General features: G+C 42.3%; 1 protein-coding gene across 1 annotated transcript; it reads left to right on the top strand.

Annotated features, from left to right (window-relative positions):
- The first annotated feature begins 4631 nt into the window (after positions 1–4631).
- Positions 4632–7446, top strand: LOC115378003 (transmembrane protein 238-like). The gene is made up of 2 exons (XM_030078108.1): positions 4632–5328; positions 7159–7446. The coding sequence occupies exon 1, from the start codon at positions 4765–4767 to the stop codon at positions 5317–5319; it is 555 nt and encodes a 184-aa protein (XP_029933968.1). The 5' UTR covers positions 4632–4764; the 3' UTR covers positions 5320–5328; positions 7159–7446.
- The last annotated feature ends 9727 nt before the right edge of the window (positions 7447–17173 follow it).

Here is a 17173-nt window from a genome sequence, read left to right on the forward strand (position 1 = left end):
GATATTATTGATCTATGTCCTCAATTACCTTCCAACTCTCAATTATTTAATACAGTTCCAGCTCCTTTACTTCCAGAAGTTGTTCAAAAAGAAAAGAAGAAGGGTTTAACTCTCCAATCTTGGCTCATTCTGGCGCAGACAAATTGTTTCTGTGCTAAATGTCTTTTTTTTTTTTTTTTTTTTTTTTTTTTTTTTGATTGATTCTGCACCATAACACAATCTCTTGAGTCTTGGTTCGGGAAACAAGCATTTTCTAAGTCGCACATAGCCAAGGTGACCGACCCTCTGTCATTCATGTCTGCAGCTGCATTTCCGCTGTAGCTTAAGAGACAATCTCTCTGTAATGCCTGTGGAACAATTTCTGCCATTAGCCAATTTTAAATATGTGACAGAAATCAGGCCTCTGATCATGGCGAGTGGTTTGAATAAAAACAAACTATTGGCAGGAGCTATATGAGTTGAATGCCAGCCAAAATGCCCACCAGCAGCAACAGAGAGCAGTGACGAAATATTATTGTAATCAAACAGGGCTTATCGCCATTCTCGGCTTTATTGAAATCCTTTGCATGCTAAAGACAAACTAACTGAACTTTGTATGCTCGGAAACGACCCTCCAGCACAGCATCCATTCCTAAGCAGTCAATCAAAATGTTACGCCCCAAAGGTTGAGCGAGCTCCCCTTCACACTGCTTTTACAGGAAGAGTGGAGAAAAACAATTTTGGGCTGTTTTGAATGCAGATTTCTCACAGGCATTACTTGGAATGATTTTATTTGGCCTGTTTCATCTCCTTTGACGAAAAGCACAGCTTCATGAAAATGACTTCTTTTTTCCCCCCCTCATCATCATTATTATTATTTTGCAAGGCCTTTAACACCAAAAGTTTCATAGTGAACTCATTAACAAGTATTCTACAATTGCTCTTTACAACTGCAATTACAAGGATTGGACTCATCCTCAATAAATGTTAAATGGAGAATACAGCCTCTAACGTTTTAGGGCTTATAGCCAAAAAAAAAAAAAAAAATCCTGAAATAAAAAAATTACAATTACAGACTCTTTACATACAAACCACAACTCAAGTTTGCCATATTGAATTACAAAACAGCTAACAGCCATCGTCAGAAATCCCTCATCACCAGCGCTTATTAAGGGGAAATGTTTATAAAGTGAAAGCTTGATGCACAGGCAACCCAGAGTCTCCAGAAGATAAGTTGGGAAATGCTTCCTCACTTATCTTTTAATGACAGCACAGCAGTTTACAGGTACGCTTTATCACTATGCAGACTACAGACTGATGAGCAACTGGCAACCCGTTCAGTCAGACCAGACCTGTGTCGAGGTCGTCCATCAGAGAATAAGCCGTTACCATTGTACCAGAGGAGGCAGGACCCCTGCATTGCAGTATCAATGCAGGTTTAGAACTTTAACCTCAGGGACCAACGCCCTGGACTGGCTGTAACAGGCTGTAATAGACCTACAGGTTTAACAGAGATGTGTGTGTGTGGGAGCTAAACTTTGCTTAAGATCTTTGTGGGCACGCTTTCCGCAGTGAGTGAGTGTGTGTGAGCATGTGTGAGCGAGGTGAATGGCTGGTTGTGCAAGAGAATTACACAGTTATAAGGTGCAACAACATATAAAGGGGGTTTGGGATCATTTCCAATTAATTTCGGTTTATGATTTAAATATAGTTGATTTGCAACATTTGTCTGTGTACAGTATGTGCTCGTTTGTGTCTCTCATGCATATGTATGAGCTTCAATGAGGGGAAAAAAATATTGCTGGAGCTAATCACGCACTTTTCTTAAAGCAAAACTGTTCTCAGAAACTGCACTAAAGCTGTTTTATAAGGTTCAAGTGAAAAGGCTGATTTTTTTTTTTCTCTCTGACTTTCAATTAGCTACTGCTGGTTAAGCAATGCAGTGTGTTTCCAGTGCAGTGCTGTGGGCAGGGTTCAGCTCTCGACTCCCCCTTGCAAAGATGTTTGGCGCCCTCTAGCAGCCAAATTAACACATACAGGTGCTGCATGAGTACATCAAATCTAAGGGATTTGCATTACACATACTGTTCGTTATCATTTCACACTGTTACTATGCACAGAAATCATAGGCAGATGAATTTTGGATTTGGGCTGTAAGATTTGTGTCCAACCTACAGACTCTCTCTCTCTCTCTCTCTCTCTCTCTCTCTCTCTCTCTCCCACTCTGGCTGTGAGAGGCAGCATAATCATCCCCATTCCATCCCCATTTTCTTGTAATTTTCTCCAGCAGATGCCTCACATATGCCAGAGAAGCCACTCTGAGCCATGAAGGACTTCAGTGAGGGAAATCCATGCAATCTGCCATGTATTCCATTTAATCACAGGGCTTAATAAGTCATGAATTGTTCAAAGTATGATTTGGTTGCAATTTCAACACAATGTTTAGCCTGCTCAAATGTGCAGTATAGTCCGGTGTCATTTATCCGGGCTGTAGAGGGACACTGCACCATATTCTCACCATATTGCAAGCAGCAATGCTGTGATGCCAAACATAAATCCACAGGTGCAGAACGTTGCTGTCTTCAAGTGTTGTTGGAAAAAATGACATGTACAAGTTGATAGCAGAAGACTGACTCAGTAAAGAGTAAAATATAATTGCAATATTTATGGCAGTATATAGTAGTATATAATCTGTGTCAATAGAATACACATCTTGTATTCTGCACATGTTAATAGATTGCAATGCATTTGCATGTTTGGACACATTTCTGAACATCCATCAATCTGTGTATGTGCTTATGTGAATATCTAGAGCAAAATCTCTCATCAAAGGTGCTATATGTTTAATTAAATATTTATTGTGCTAATCTTATCATGTTTTATTGTTGTAATCACCTGTTGTATAATTATCAGTACTCTCTATTTGTCTTATTCAGTTCATATCTTTCTCTCTTTTGCTCCAAACATTGACGTTTTATCCAGGCCTAATCAAAACAGCTACCAACTGTGCAACTTTCTTGTTATTTTGGCATCAGTGTAAATAATTTGTATTGTATGGTCCTATTTTCACACTTTGTTTGCCATGCTTGTTTATTCATTTTAATAAATTCATTAAGTCAGGTACATGCTCATTGCATAGTGTCTCCACTTCATTCTGCTGCTGTTGCACAAAGCACCACTTGATTTCTTAATTAAAACAAGAGATAACAAGAAAATGACTTTTGTTACTAGGTGTATGTTGTTGTCTCCAACCAACGGCAAATGAATACACCTAGAAGACTTATTTAATGTTGCAATTTATTAACCGCAGGAATGACTTCAGGCTAACAAGCAATGACTTGGAAGTTTGCTCGTTTTATTATCACCGGGACAATACCTAGAAGAAGAACCCTATTGATTTTGTTGACCTCATGACCTTCTCCTTCAGGCCAGATTTGAGAAAGCAATAATGTTGTTGCTAATGTTGGCAAACTGAAAAAGAGAGTGTGTTGGATGCTTTGCATTGTAGGGGAGATCAGAGCAGGAATTTTCAAACTGTGGGTCCTGACCCACTGGTGGGTCCCAGCACATGGAGACAAGACAAGAGACAAGGTGGGTTATGGGAGGGCTGCATTAACACATCCTTTTCTCACTAATAAAGGATATACTTTGTAATTTTTTTTAAAATGTAGACACAATTTCTGCACCTATTCAGCCCCTAAAACACCACTGACTATGATGCTGCCCTTTGTGAGCAACAATGACTGGAGAATGATGGAGAAGCTTTCTTAGCTATCTGACAACATTGCCAGATTTTCAAAACCAAAAGCAGCTGAAAAACAATACGGATCACTCTCAACAAAACATACAAAAAAAAAAAAAAGGATCTGATGCTGTGTTTTTTGCCTGAAACATCGGATTCACTAGAAATTTAAATGACGTGTGATGTCCACTAAATGATAACACATTTTTATTCATTTGATCATACTGAATGCAAGACAGTAAATACAGATTTCACCATAGCTTGATGCTTGATAGTTCAATTACTTTTTAGACAACTTTATTTTACTTCACAAAATAAATGTCTCAAGACAAATAGTACCACTTCATGTGTTTTCCTCCATAAAAAAAAAAAAAAAAAACTTTGGGAACTCCTAGATTAAAGGGCTGAAACATCTCATTAGTGGGCACAGCCATATTTAACAGTCCCCAAAAGGTCAGCCAAACAACTGAAGCAGAGTAGAGACATAAACACAAGGTGTCACTGAGGATTTGGGTTGTTTTGGAACAAGTGTGTAGAGGAGGGAAGATGCAGGTATGTGGAGCATAACCACACCTTTTTCTGTCAGTTTACATTTTATTCACATCACAGCCAAGTAGCCATTGAAATCAATAGGGGAGTTACTTCCTCTTCAGTGATCTACCTAGTATACCCACTTCATCAACCATCACTACAGCCCTGTTTTCGGGGCTTATCACCAAAACAAGTTCCCAAGTTGGACGTGAAAGCTGAGCTGAACGCTATTTTCAAGTACAAAAGGGCGTTTCTGTCGTGTTTTTCCCATGTAACTTAAACGCAACATTGGTCTTCCCTGCTTCGTGGTGTGGCTGGAGGTTTTACGAGGTGCACGTAAAGGCAGCACAATGATATGACGGCGCTGGGAGCCCAGTGCAGTGACGTCACGGCGGGGGCGGGCTCTGCCCACAGGTGAGCGGCCACACAGGTGTAAGGTGGGGAAATGTGCGTCCTGAAAAACAAGTTAAACTCTTCCGTGCCGTTACTTGAGCTCCAATCTCTCCTTCGGCATGGCCCACAACTGCGTGGGGAAGTGTGCGCCGTTATTTTTCCTCGCCATAGTCTTTGACGTCGTGGGTCTGGCTGTGCTCCTGGTTGGGATTTTCGCCAATCTGCACCTGGACGGCCAGTTCTATGGGGATTTCCTCGTCTACACGGGCTCGCTCATTATTTTCCTCAGCCTGGTCTGGTGGCTTTTGTGGTACACCGGGAACATCCAGGTGTACGCGGAGGACGTGGACACCAGGAGCGCGCTGGACATCAACTTTACGCACTGGGCCAGGAAACTGTCCGAGCGGCTCTCCAAAAGCGGGATGAATCCTCTGGAGGCAGGGGAGAAGAAGAGCATGGGGAACGGGGTGGCGATAAATGGGACGCTGCCCGTTCACACACCGTCTCGGATTACGTGGGAAAACAGCAGCGCCCTGTCGGGTCACGACAACAAGGGATATGATGGAGCCGGTGACAGCAGCGCTCCCTGTGACAAAACCGTGGAGCTGGGGGTTTTGAAGAGCTCAGACGTGGCTCTGCAGACGGCGGATGACAAAGCAGAAAGGCTTCTCTGACGGGAGCTGGTGCGTATTTCACTCCTGACAGGGAAATAAAATAAATAAATAAGTAAACAAACGAATAAAATACCCCCCTTTTCCCTCCCCTCCTCCACATCATCTAACCCCGGGCCACCTCCGCATCCGCTCCCCCTCTCTCTCTCTCTCTTGTGTCTTGCAGTCTATTGTTGGAACCTGCTCAGATTTTCAGAAGCCCTTTTCTACCCTAACCTACTTAGTCTCCTGACACCATAACCTGTTGCATCCTCCAAAAGTAATGCAAGCCAATGAAAAATGTATGATCCGCAGCGAGACTATAGGCCATGTGGCGGCAGGAATAATAATTGCATGTCATAAATATTCAGCGCATTCCCCTGGTTTCACCCTAAACTCCTTTCCATCAGTCTTAAGTTGTTTTGCCTGTCGTTAACTGTCCACTGTTGCGGCTGTATCTCTTTCATCATCATGTTGCACCAGTGTCGTTGGTATGGCAGCGCCGGCTTCCTTCCCTCTCACCCCAGTCTTAATTATGAAATGTCTCCCATTATTGTCAGGGATCAGATGAAATGCACAGGGAGCTGGTCCTGAGGAATGGCTGCCCACACACAGGCAGCTGCTCCAGGACCTGATTGTTCACTTTCTCATGAATAATAATAATTAATTTTTTTTTTCTCCCCCCACCCTGGCCGCTGTGAAAAGATCTTCAGTGGCCCTTGGCAGGTTTTAGTTAATGAGCCTGGCCATTTCTGCTCACCTTCACAGTTCTGCATTATTTTAGCCGTCAGTTAAGGATTGCTTATAACTGGGTGGTAAGCCAGGCACCCTTTGGGCCAAAAGGGCTGAATTGCATTTTAATGGAAGTTCGCAGCACTTATTGATTCAATGGAATGGAGTGCAGTAGGCCCCCTCACTCAGCCCACAGATGCAAGGATTATATATAGGTCTGCTTCACATACACTCCCTCCCTCCACTAGTTCCAGGTAGTTAATTTTAATGTGTTTCAACCTGATTCTCTCATAATCTAACCTGGCTAATGAGCTTGAGATATGCAACTGTGTGGAAAGGCTACAGTCAGAAGAACAAACACTCGAGGTATAGCTTACTGGAAGTGTTCAATGCAGCTTTGCACCAAGAACATATAATCAGGAGGGTTTTTATCACTGGACGTTTTTTCCAATGAACACAGGCCACCGCCTAAGGACAACATTGCTATTGTCCCAGCCACCTGTGACACTGTTGTCATAAATTCAGACATTTATTGATTAGACTTGAGAGTAACTTGCATGGATAAATATTGACACAGGGAGCACAATGCTCCGATGTGTAGCAAACACGATTGCCCCAGTACGCTGATTACATTAAAAAGTTGGGTAAGAGGGGTGGAACAGATTGAGGTTTTAGATGAAGATTGCTTTATCGCCAGACGCACTAATGTTGCCATATGATTTCAGCATAAAGCTGTAGGCTAGTAATGACTGAGGAATGACTTTATGAAGACTCCCAAATCAAACGTGCAGGTGGAGTGTCTTAACTACTGCAGAAATCGAAGTGAAGTGAAGTGGTGGGGGTGATGCAATATGACTGTATGATTTGTTTGATCCATCATTCTTCTGTGCGGGCTGTACTTGTGCGATCATTAAGTCTAGAGAATGGGTTTGTGGGTGATGCTAATTCCCTCAGGTGGCTGTATTTGGCTGTCCGGTGCTATTCAGTCACCACAAAGGAAGCGAGATATACAAAATAGTATTGCATTTGAATATAGTGCCTTTTTGCCTGATGAATAAATATGTCCTGCCTGAGCGATGCTGTATATAAAAGGTTGATGTTTTTTTACCCTAGCTCTCCTCTTCTTCGCAGGTGAAGGTCTGACTTTCTGGTTTTAAAGGATGGACTTTCTCCTTGGACTGCTGTCCCCAAAAATATCCAAAAGACTGAAAACTTTTAGCCTGTGAACTGCAGACACTTTCATTAGACTGTTTCTCATTCAGGGAAAAGCCCTGCACCCACATGAAGAAAGAAGGGCTTGTGCACAGAGGAAGAAAAGGTCTTAAATGAACAATGTACATAGCGAGATTTCTATTTTTATGTGTCCACTTTGTGACAGATGTGAATTATTTTTCTTTGAATAAAGTTTTCACAGAAAAGGAGCTTGGTCATATTTTTCTGTGTGCTACCACTGACTCATTTAAAGGGGTGTTGCACCCATTGTGATAAAATTGGATATTATTTCACTTAACCGCATTTTTCCCGTTAGAAACATTCTTAAAGCTCCAGTAACTCCAGTGGAGTACTATAGCTTGAAAGTAATATTGTGGCTAGATGCTTCAAGTACCTTTCAGGCATCTGCCAGCCACCAGCACAAAGAGCTTAGATCTGCAAGCAAATAGTTCTATTGATTTTTTTTTTTTTTTTTTTTTCAGTGTCAACATTTTTTTATGAATCTTTTCAGGTTGTAAAAATTGTATGACACATCATCAAGCTCCTCCTTTGTTTATTTCACAATTTGAGTGGATTATCCTGGTTATTTTTAAGAATTTTAGCCGGGGGGAAGTCCACACCAATGGCAGTTAGCATTTGGAGCATCCAGCCAGTATCCAGCACTCAGTAGCAATGAGAGGAAGATAGCACTACTACTGTGCTACAGAACAGCTAGGAGGAAGTGAAGTAATATTGCATTTTTTTCAAAATGGGTGAACTATCCCTTTAACATCTGACTGTATTTGAGTGGGTATATCCATAGACGTCATACAGCTCCATCCTGGTTGTCTGGCACTGTTTAAAGCCAGATAAGAATGCAGTTACACCCACACAGTGAGCTGTGAATGGTGCAGGTGGGGCTGGAAGTTTCTCTCACCTCCTTTTCCGTGTCTGGCTCCCCTTGCTGCTGTCAGATAACTTTATTTAAGTGTAACAGGAGGCTGTTTCACTCTATCAGCATCCAGCATGTACTAGATGTCACTTTTTATGAAGTATGTATGAGCCTGTAGTTCTACCACCACACTTATTTTATCTCCGAGTTTGCAAAGATGTTTCCGGCCAACATATTAGGCTAATATTTCTAGCTTTTTCAAAACTACCTGTGGGTCTAAGATAAGGCCCTGAGTCCGTTGGTGCAGGAATGTAATGTGTTTACTAAATGAAGACAGCACAGCCGGTGTGAGGCGTAACACTGAGCGTGTTGTCATCATTAAGGAAATGCATTTCTCCTGCGTCTGACTTTGCTATGAGAAATATGTGAGATACAAAAGAGTGGCGTTACAGTGAGGAATGTGACTTGACTCTTTAAAGTCTTCCTCCTCGTCCCTTTCACCTCAGGCTGACAGGCAGCGCCGAGAAGGAAAGGAGCGTCTCCAAGGAAATATCTTGTAAATTTATTCCTCTGTGAACATTTTTTCGTATGTCGCACAGATAACGCATCGGGCAAGGCTGCAAATATTTACCTAAACTGTATGCACAGATAAATAGTGAGCTCCTTCTGCCATGGATTATAAGCCCTATCTTGGCCGCTGCATGCTGTTTTTCTTCGTCGCCATCTTCTTGGACGTGGCAGGCCTCATCCTCTTCTTCCTCGGCATCTTCGCGCCCTTCAGCTTCTGGGATTTCTTTGTTTTCTCAGGACCCCTCATTTTGTTCCTCAGCTTGGTGCTCTGGATCCTCTGGTATCTGGGAAACATCGAAGTACCGCTGGAGGAGCTGCTCCCCAAATGAGATGAGAGCTTCATTTGCAGCACAATGCACTTTCTGGGCATTCCTGAAACTGGTGGCGGAACTGAAACCTGCCAGCAATAGGTGCAAATCCTTAAATCAAGCCATTACTTAGCCTAGACGTTTTATTTTTATTCAAGCCATATTATGCAGTAAAATATTCCCCTTTAACAAAGTGCTGCTCTTTTCTCCTTTAGGTGATATGTCCTGGTTTCTACTTGAACGGTGAACTGGATAATTCAGGGATGTTTGTACTTTTCCTTCACCGCCCAAAGGGACATAAATCGGAGATGGCTCCTGCATTCTGAAAGCTCCAGACTGCCTTGTTCATTTTAAGGATGCTGTGAAATGTGTGTTTAATGAGATATGTTTAATTTATTGAGTAAAACCTTTTTTTTTTTTTTTTTTTTTTAAAGAAGTGGAAGGTTAATTGTGAAAACAGTATTTTAATCAGAACCAATTTTCCCTCACTGAAATACTGATGACTCACTCTGTGAAAAAAAGATTAAAAAAAAAAAAAAAAAAAATCACTGTACTTTATTTCCACTTGATTTAGATCTCAGTGATGCAGGTAATTACTTTTTAATTCACTTTGTGTTTATTGATTCAGGTCTAGAGCTTCTGATCATTCTCTGTGGTGATTTTCCTGTTGTGAAATCTGAGTATTGGTGGCTCAACCCATTCACCAGAAACCAGTCAAACTGGGTCCATTACCCACCGGGGCAGGGAGGGCTCTCATTTTACAAGAATGGCTTTCCATGAGGAGGAAAAGGCACAGACGTTTTCTCGCCCAGCCCTGAAATATCATAACGACACAGAAACGCAAAGACAGATTTACAGGCCGTTTGCAGAGATTTGTTTAGGATACATGCCCTTATGTCGAAAAAAAAAAAAAAAGCTTTGCATCAAGTATGTGACTGAACTGGTTTTCTCTGTCACAAGACAAGACACAGACACACCCCTCTACAGTGTGGCTGATATTTAAACTTTACACCACAGTAATCCCTCAGATCAACAATACAGGCCACTAGAATAGTCTTTCACCACCAAGTCAAATAAAGGGCAGGCAGAGAAAACAAACAAAAGATATAGATTGTTTCATAGATGTAGATTCAACATGCCTTTGATTTATTGGTGATATAGATAAGGTCCAGTACGGAATATGTTTACTTTAAGAGAATGTTTAAAACTGTAGCTACTATGTCAGATGCATTATAAAGATATACACAAGCCACATTCAGTCTGCCTTGTCACAGTCTTTTCAAAAGGGTTTTCAAAGGGGCGGCCATACACACACACACACAGCCATTTATCCTTGCACAAAAGGAATGTTTGGAAATGTGTCAGCAAAGCATTACTAATTCATTACTGTGGCTGCACTCCTCAAACACCACAAGAAGAAGTGCATTTATGTTCGCAGGCTGACATGTGATTCTAAGGTGTCAGAATCCCTCCGGCGTCAATTTACACTTCACACCTAATGCGTCTTTCCAGTGCCTGTTGCCAGCCGGTGAGCAGTGCACACAGCAACGGAGCGCCCGCACACACATGCACACACACATGCATGTAAACACCAACACGCACACACAAGCACTGGGTCAACTGAACTTGACACTGTTTCACTCAGCGCCGCGCTGACAAAAGGGGACAGGGATTAAGTTCGCCTGGCCGGTCGGTTCACCTCAAGGTGGTTGTGGTTCTGCCAGCACTTCACACTCCAGCGGCCTGTTGAGTCCCTCGCCATGACGGGGCCTCAGGGTTCAGAGGGCCACAGCTGTATGGGGCATGTGGGACTGATTATCGCAGGTCCAAATGGATATTATCAGGAATGTTAAGGGGGAATTGATACCTGCCTACTGGAGGCTGTTTATTAGGGTGCAGACTAGGGGTTTTCGAACTTTTTCAGTATTCTAGACCCCCAAGTTGACTTTCAACAAGCTGCAGACTCATATTTGGAGTGATGTTGCTCTATGGGGACCCTGGAGAAATTTTGGTTTGTGTTTCACTAGCGTTTACACGCAAGAGATCTGACCTCGATCCAGCATCACCCATCTGACCTTTAATTGATTTATATATATATATATATTTATTATTACTAAAGCTATATTATTACTAAAGCTCTGGTCATTCTTGCTAGTTTGCATATCACCCTTTTCCTCATGTTTTTGAGAGAATTCAAGTGAAGTTACTCAGGTGTCAAAGGGTTACGTTGTTTTCAACTTGACATATTGCGGCAAGATTAAACCAGAAAGAAAGAAAATGTTGATATGATCCCTATAAATATACATCAGTGTTAGTTGTATTAGACTGATATTATGTAAACGATGATTTCATTTCGGTACAATAATGCTTTTCTGACACCATAGCTAATTTGAGTTCATATTGGTGGCTAAAATATATCATTTCTTCCATAACTGGTCCTATCTCATGACCGATGTTGATATGTAAGGGACTACAACAACAAGTCTTATGAGCTAAACAAATCATGATGTTCAGAGGTCTTTTTTCTGCCAAGTTAATACTGAAATGTTACTTTTGTCATTAGTAATGCCATAAAACTTTTTTTTTTTTTACCTAACGCTTTTCTTTGTAAAAAAAAAAAAAAAAAAAAAAAAAAGCAAACTGAATAGATGGATGAAATGTTTCATCTGAGGAGGAGAACAAAAACTTGAAAATGAAAACCAATTAAGATGTAGGAAAAGTTAAAATATTCATGAACCAAAGGCTATGGTAATCAGATGTTTCCAGATAAATTTTGTCAAAGATTTAATTGGCAACTTGATGAGAATTAATTAGGGGGGAGCCTGAGATGTTTTATCATTGCTTCTAAAGAGTGTTTGAAAACTAAATTTTTGTGGTTGTCTTTCCCTGGTACAGTACTGATCTGTGTGTCTGCAGATGCCTGGATAGAATGACAGACACCAAGGTCATAGGATTTTTCTCAACTCACAGCAATAACAACATGGGATCTTTCAAATGAGCTTGAAACAATAAAATTAACTAAGTTTAACTTTTGAGGTTAACTGGAATGTGGATTAGAGAGAAAAGAAAAATGGTAATACTTGAAATATATGATATATGGAATTCCTGTGACATAATTTCTTCTTTTAAAATTGCATTTATTCACAATGAATGAACATGAAATTGGCTGCAATGGACTGGCTGCATTTATTTTTTGCAGTGGGGGGTTCAGTCCTGCTCTGCGCTCTTGGGCAGACAGCAGCAAAACAGAGCACGGCACACTCGACGGAAGAAGTGCCGGACTCTTCCCTCCTTGGTCTTTTTGGAGTCTGAAAAGTAAAAGAGCAAAGAGGAAAGTCAGAGCCTGAACCATCTTGAGGAAGCAAGGAGCTCAGACATTTCAGTTTCCTTTGGTGCCTCAGACACAACAGAAACTTCCTGCACTGCAGCAGCTGCTGAATCAGCAGCGTCTCTCTCTGGTCCAGCTTCAGCAGAGGAGGTCAGACTATCAGCAGCAGAGTCTGCTGTTTCTGGGCTCACTGCTGTGGTCTCCTCCAGGCTGGGCTCCTCACTCACAGCTGCATGGTGGCTGGTGGAGTCCACAGCTTCCTCCATCACAGCTGGCTGGGAGGTTTGGCTGTCTTCCACCTAAAGAGGGAGACAAGCTGTGTTCACTGTGGAAAATAAGAACAGTTTTCTTCCTCTGTGACTCCTGTGAGCAGGTCCTCTTACCTCTTCGATGGTCAGGAGGTCTGATGTCTCTTTGACATCTGGTGGCTCAAACATGAGAGAAACTCCTTCCACTGTGCATCTGACAATGTTGGCCATGAACTGTGGGCCAATGTGTCTCAGCTCCTCCTCCAGGACGTGTGGCAGGTACAGCGCTCTGATCTTCTCCAGGACAGAGAGGACCACCTCGTCCCGGACGGAGCGGGAGAAGGAGAGCTGCTGGTCCAGGAGACATGAGGGCAGCTTATTCATGACAGCCTTGGCAACTCCAATGGCCAGCGGGCCGAGTCGCAGTGACGGCCTGACAGAGGAGAGGAAAGGTGGATGGACCCAGAGGCCCTGCAGGACCTTTAACACAACCTCCATCACCACCTCCTGGGGGCCGTGGAGGCTGGAGCCGGGCTTCTGCTGGTGCCTCTCCACCAGGCCCCTGATGGTTTCCTCTGCCAGCCGCATGATCTTAGGATCTCTGCAGAATACACACATTCAAAATCAGTTGAAATGCACTTTAGTGGCTCACTGGGACATCAGCACACGCTAACAGCATGTAGCTTCAGTGAGAACTCATTACAGATAAATGTGACTCACCTGAAACAGGGACTGTTGGCCTCTGGGGAGTCCAGCACCATCCGGGCTTCGAACTCAATGTCCCTCATTTTCAGGTTCATGTTTGGTTCTGCTGCTCAGCAACAGATGAGCAGAGAAAATGTCTGGACATTCTGGCCAAGACTGATCCAGTTGTAATCAAAGAGAAAAGGCAGCACTTGAACAGAGGTTGAAACCTGTCTTTTGTCTTGGTCAGTCCACTGCCAGGTGTAACAGCACCTTTTTGACTTTGATCCACTGGTTTTGGTCAACATCACAAGGCAGCCCAGCCCAACCAGAGAACTAAACATTCACACATTATTGCTACATGTTTCATCATTTGCAGCACATTTCATGTTTTTGTGTGACTCTATTCAGTCAAATGACCAAAACCTGACAAGGTTATTTAGCTTTAGCTTTCTCTGAGCAAAATAATTATTTCTGTTGGAAATTAACAAGATAATTCAGTGGATCCAGTCCCATTTAAGAGAGAAACCTCCAAGTGAAAAATGCTAGCTTAAATCAGAGATTGTGATTGTGTGAAAACTCCATGGATTTCTTCTACTTTTTCCATCAGAATGCCTCTAAGCCCATCACAACCTGTTAATATTGTCTCGAAATGAGGTATTATCTAACTAAATTACTTAATATATTTTTCATGTTAAAAAATACACGAATACTGACCTGTATATGATCCTCTGATATTAAAGACACTAAATAAATAGTCCTTTATGTTTCCTTACAGAGTGCCTTCAAAATAAACAACCAGTTTGGACATTTATTGAGTCATGATGCAAAGCAGCAAAGCAGGTGCAGGTCACTAAGACTCAATATCCCTTAAAATATTCTTAACTGGACCCTTAAAAAATGAAGTGACTTTGTGCAGGGATGAGGGGTTTTGTGTTTTGTAGTGATATATCTGATATAGCCTAGGCTCGGTGGAAAGAAGTCATAAATTACATAAGTGGTTTATTTTATTGCCAAAAAGTCAAAAATATCTTTATCATTGTGCATTTCAATGTCATTATCCAAAGTTAATTATTGCCAACCTGCAGTTGCAGATCTACCTACATGTTAATCACCGTTAAATTGCCTTACCATGTATTACTGAGATTATACCACAGTTTCATTTTTAATTCTTTACTGATTTTGTTGATGATTAGCCACTGAGAAAAATGATTCCAAAAAGAAAAGTAGTTCCTTCTGCAACGTAGCTGCCATCAAGCGTCAAAAGAATTGAGACAAGCTCAGCTGGTAAATGTTTTCACCATCCAGGACCTCTGATAAAGCATCATTCATCCCGCCCACCGCTGCCCGAGAGACGGACACGCTTCATGGGAAAGCAGAGGGGTGAATGTGCACTTCACCCCTCCTTCAGTTAAGTCCTGCTCTCTTAATTTTCTGTGGCCTGTTGCATGAGGAAAGGGCGATATGGATCTTTACTGTGACGGCAAAAGCATTCGACAAATTGATCGCAGCCCTATGGCCTATTGAATAGAGAAGACCCCTCCTTCTGTGTGTTTGTTTCTTGGTTTGTTTTGTTGTTCACACATTTAATGTACCTGCATGGACATTTTGGTTGCAGTGTGTTTTTGGTTAAGGGATCATTTTGGCTCACCCTGTATAGTTAAACTATACCATCCTATCATCACCAGCTCTGATGCCGTAAGAGATACGTCTGCTCGCCTTAACCCTTTTTGTTGCCAGTTGCAGACACCAGGAGGCAACCAGGGACTGGAGACTCCCTCATGTGCTGCAGCCATATCAAACCCAAAGGACTGCCATCACCCGGCTTAGACTCTCCAATTACTGGGGCTTTGGTGATTATTATTTCTTTTATCAGACTTGTTCTTTTAATTTGCATTTTTAGAATTTGTTCTTAATTTGTGTTTTAGCCTGTAATAAAGTATTTCTTTATACCTCCACTGTGGTCTACAAGCTGTTTTGAGTCAGCTCAACACCCCAGTAGACAAATATTGGATTTTTATGCATGGTCAAACCCCACACCCGTGACAACAGACTGTCATCCAGCTCAGGCTCACCACACCTGCCATTGCAACAATATCTGCAACAAGAACAGGAGAGACACTCTCATAGTGACATACCTGGTCATATTAGGGCTTAAGGAGATTAAGATGGCACAGATGTTTTACCCTCCTCTGGCCGGGAGTAGAAATCAAATAATTAAGGTCAGAAGCCTTCTCCAATACAGTATGGGGGCCAGTGTATCTAGCCTGGAACCCACAATTGGTAAAAGAGCAAGAACTTTGTCTCCAACATTGAATTCCTTGCGCTCTGCTAACTGATCATAATAATGTTTCATCCTGTCTTGGGATGTTGACATCTTCTCCTTGGCCATCCCCCTTACCACATACAAGTTAGAGCTCCTAGCACTCTGGATAGTTTTGGGGATGCAAAATAAACTGAAATAAACTGGGACAGCACTTTCACTACTAACTTGGTTGTTACGCTGCACAACAGGTACGCAGCAGGATACTGAGTGCTCTGGCACATTACAGTAATCAAGTATTTACAGCCATTTTTTGAGCATGGCAAAGAACCAACACAGTCTGTTATCAAATGTTCAAATGGTTCACAGTAGGGGTGGGAAATAGCCGAGCAGGCACAACACCCTGATTTGGTTTCCGCGTCGTCTGGAACATGTGACATGTTTTAATGTAGGCTGACACGTCCCACTCTATGCACATCCAAAAGAAGTGTTTTACGAAGCTCTGCTAGGTTTTCCTTACACCAAAATGCCCACCCTCATCATGTGCATGCCTCAACACCTCCAGGCCAAACTTATCTGGCACAGCAAGCTGGAAAACAGCATCCCTGACGAAATCATCCCCCTGCGTAACCCAATTCCTCACCAACAAATCAGTGAGGAGGAAATAGCCCCAAGCAGCACTCCCTGATTCGTGACTAAACATGTCATTAAATGAAGGGTCATTATGCTGCTCTTTTACCAGTTCATCACGGGACGTGGACAAAGGAAAATCTGGCAAAGAAAAAGCAAAGGGGGCACCTCCATCACCATTTGTGGCCTCGACAGCCAGCTCTGGCACAGGACAGCTCATCGCTTGTCACTACACAGGCTGGAATGGCACCAGGAACACTTTTGACATTGAGCTCACCAGATACAAATGAAGAAAAAGAAGATACCACCGGAAGGAGAGGAGGAACGCTGGCCCAGACGCAATCACCAGCCAGGCCGTTACCCAAAATGAGGTCCACCCCCTCAATAAGCAGTGTGGGGCGTACGCCAGTTGCCACCTCACCTCACCTCATAAGGCTTTGGGACAGTGGCTTTGATTTTAGTGACTCTAAACTATCTGCTGAACTCAAGGAGGAATATGTTTCCTGTTAATTTCTCACCTCAGCAACACACTTCAAAAAAAAAAAAAAAAAAAAGAAGAAGGTGTGTAGATCTTTCCGGCAAAACATGGGCAATACGTGCAAATTGTTTACATAAAAAGACTGTCCACACCATTCAGGACAGCTTGACCCATCAGTTTGACCCATCAAGCTGATATAGAGCACCATTCAACGCCTTGCCTTTGCTGTTTACTGGCATATTTTTTCCAATTATATTTCTTTTAATACTTCATTATCCCGTTTTATTTTCCCCATTTCCAGCTGTTTCTCCCAAACCAGCTTTTGCTTCACTTTATTGTGCTCCAACTACAACAGCAAAGGTTCTTTTTGCTCCTCAAACTTAAATCCATGTGTCTGGAGCTGCACCACTCTGTGCAGGTCCAGTCTGTGCAGGACTCCTGCAGACCCGCACTCAAAAGCTCCATTTCCATCAACTTTACCTTTATGCTGAGCTTAATTTTGTCTTTTGTGTGTTTATCTGCAACCTCAACAGAAAAGTGATCAGCCACTTTCA

This window comes from Myripristis murdjan, chromosome 19 (genome assembly GCF_902150065.1).
Source record: "Myripristis murdjan chromosome 19, fMyrMur1.1, whole genome shotgun sequence".
In the NCBI taxonomy this organism is placed as follows: domain Eukaryota; kingdom Metazoa; phylum Chordata; class Actinopteri; order Holocentriformes; family Holocentridae; genus Myripristis; species Myripristis murdjan.

Coding starts and splice junctions, on each gene's coding strand:
- LOC115378003 (XM_030078108.1), top strand. CDS start 4,765: ATGGCCCACAACTGCGTGGGGAAGTGTGCGCCGTTATTTTTCCTCGCC.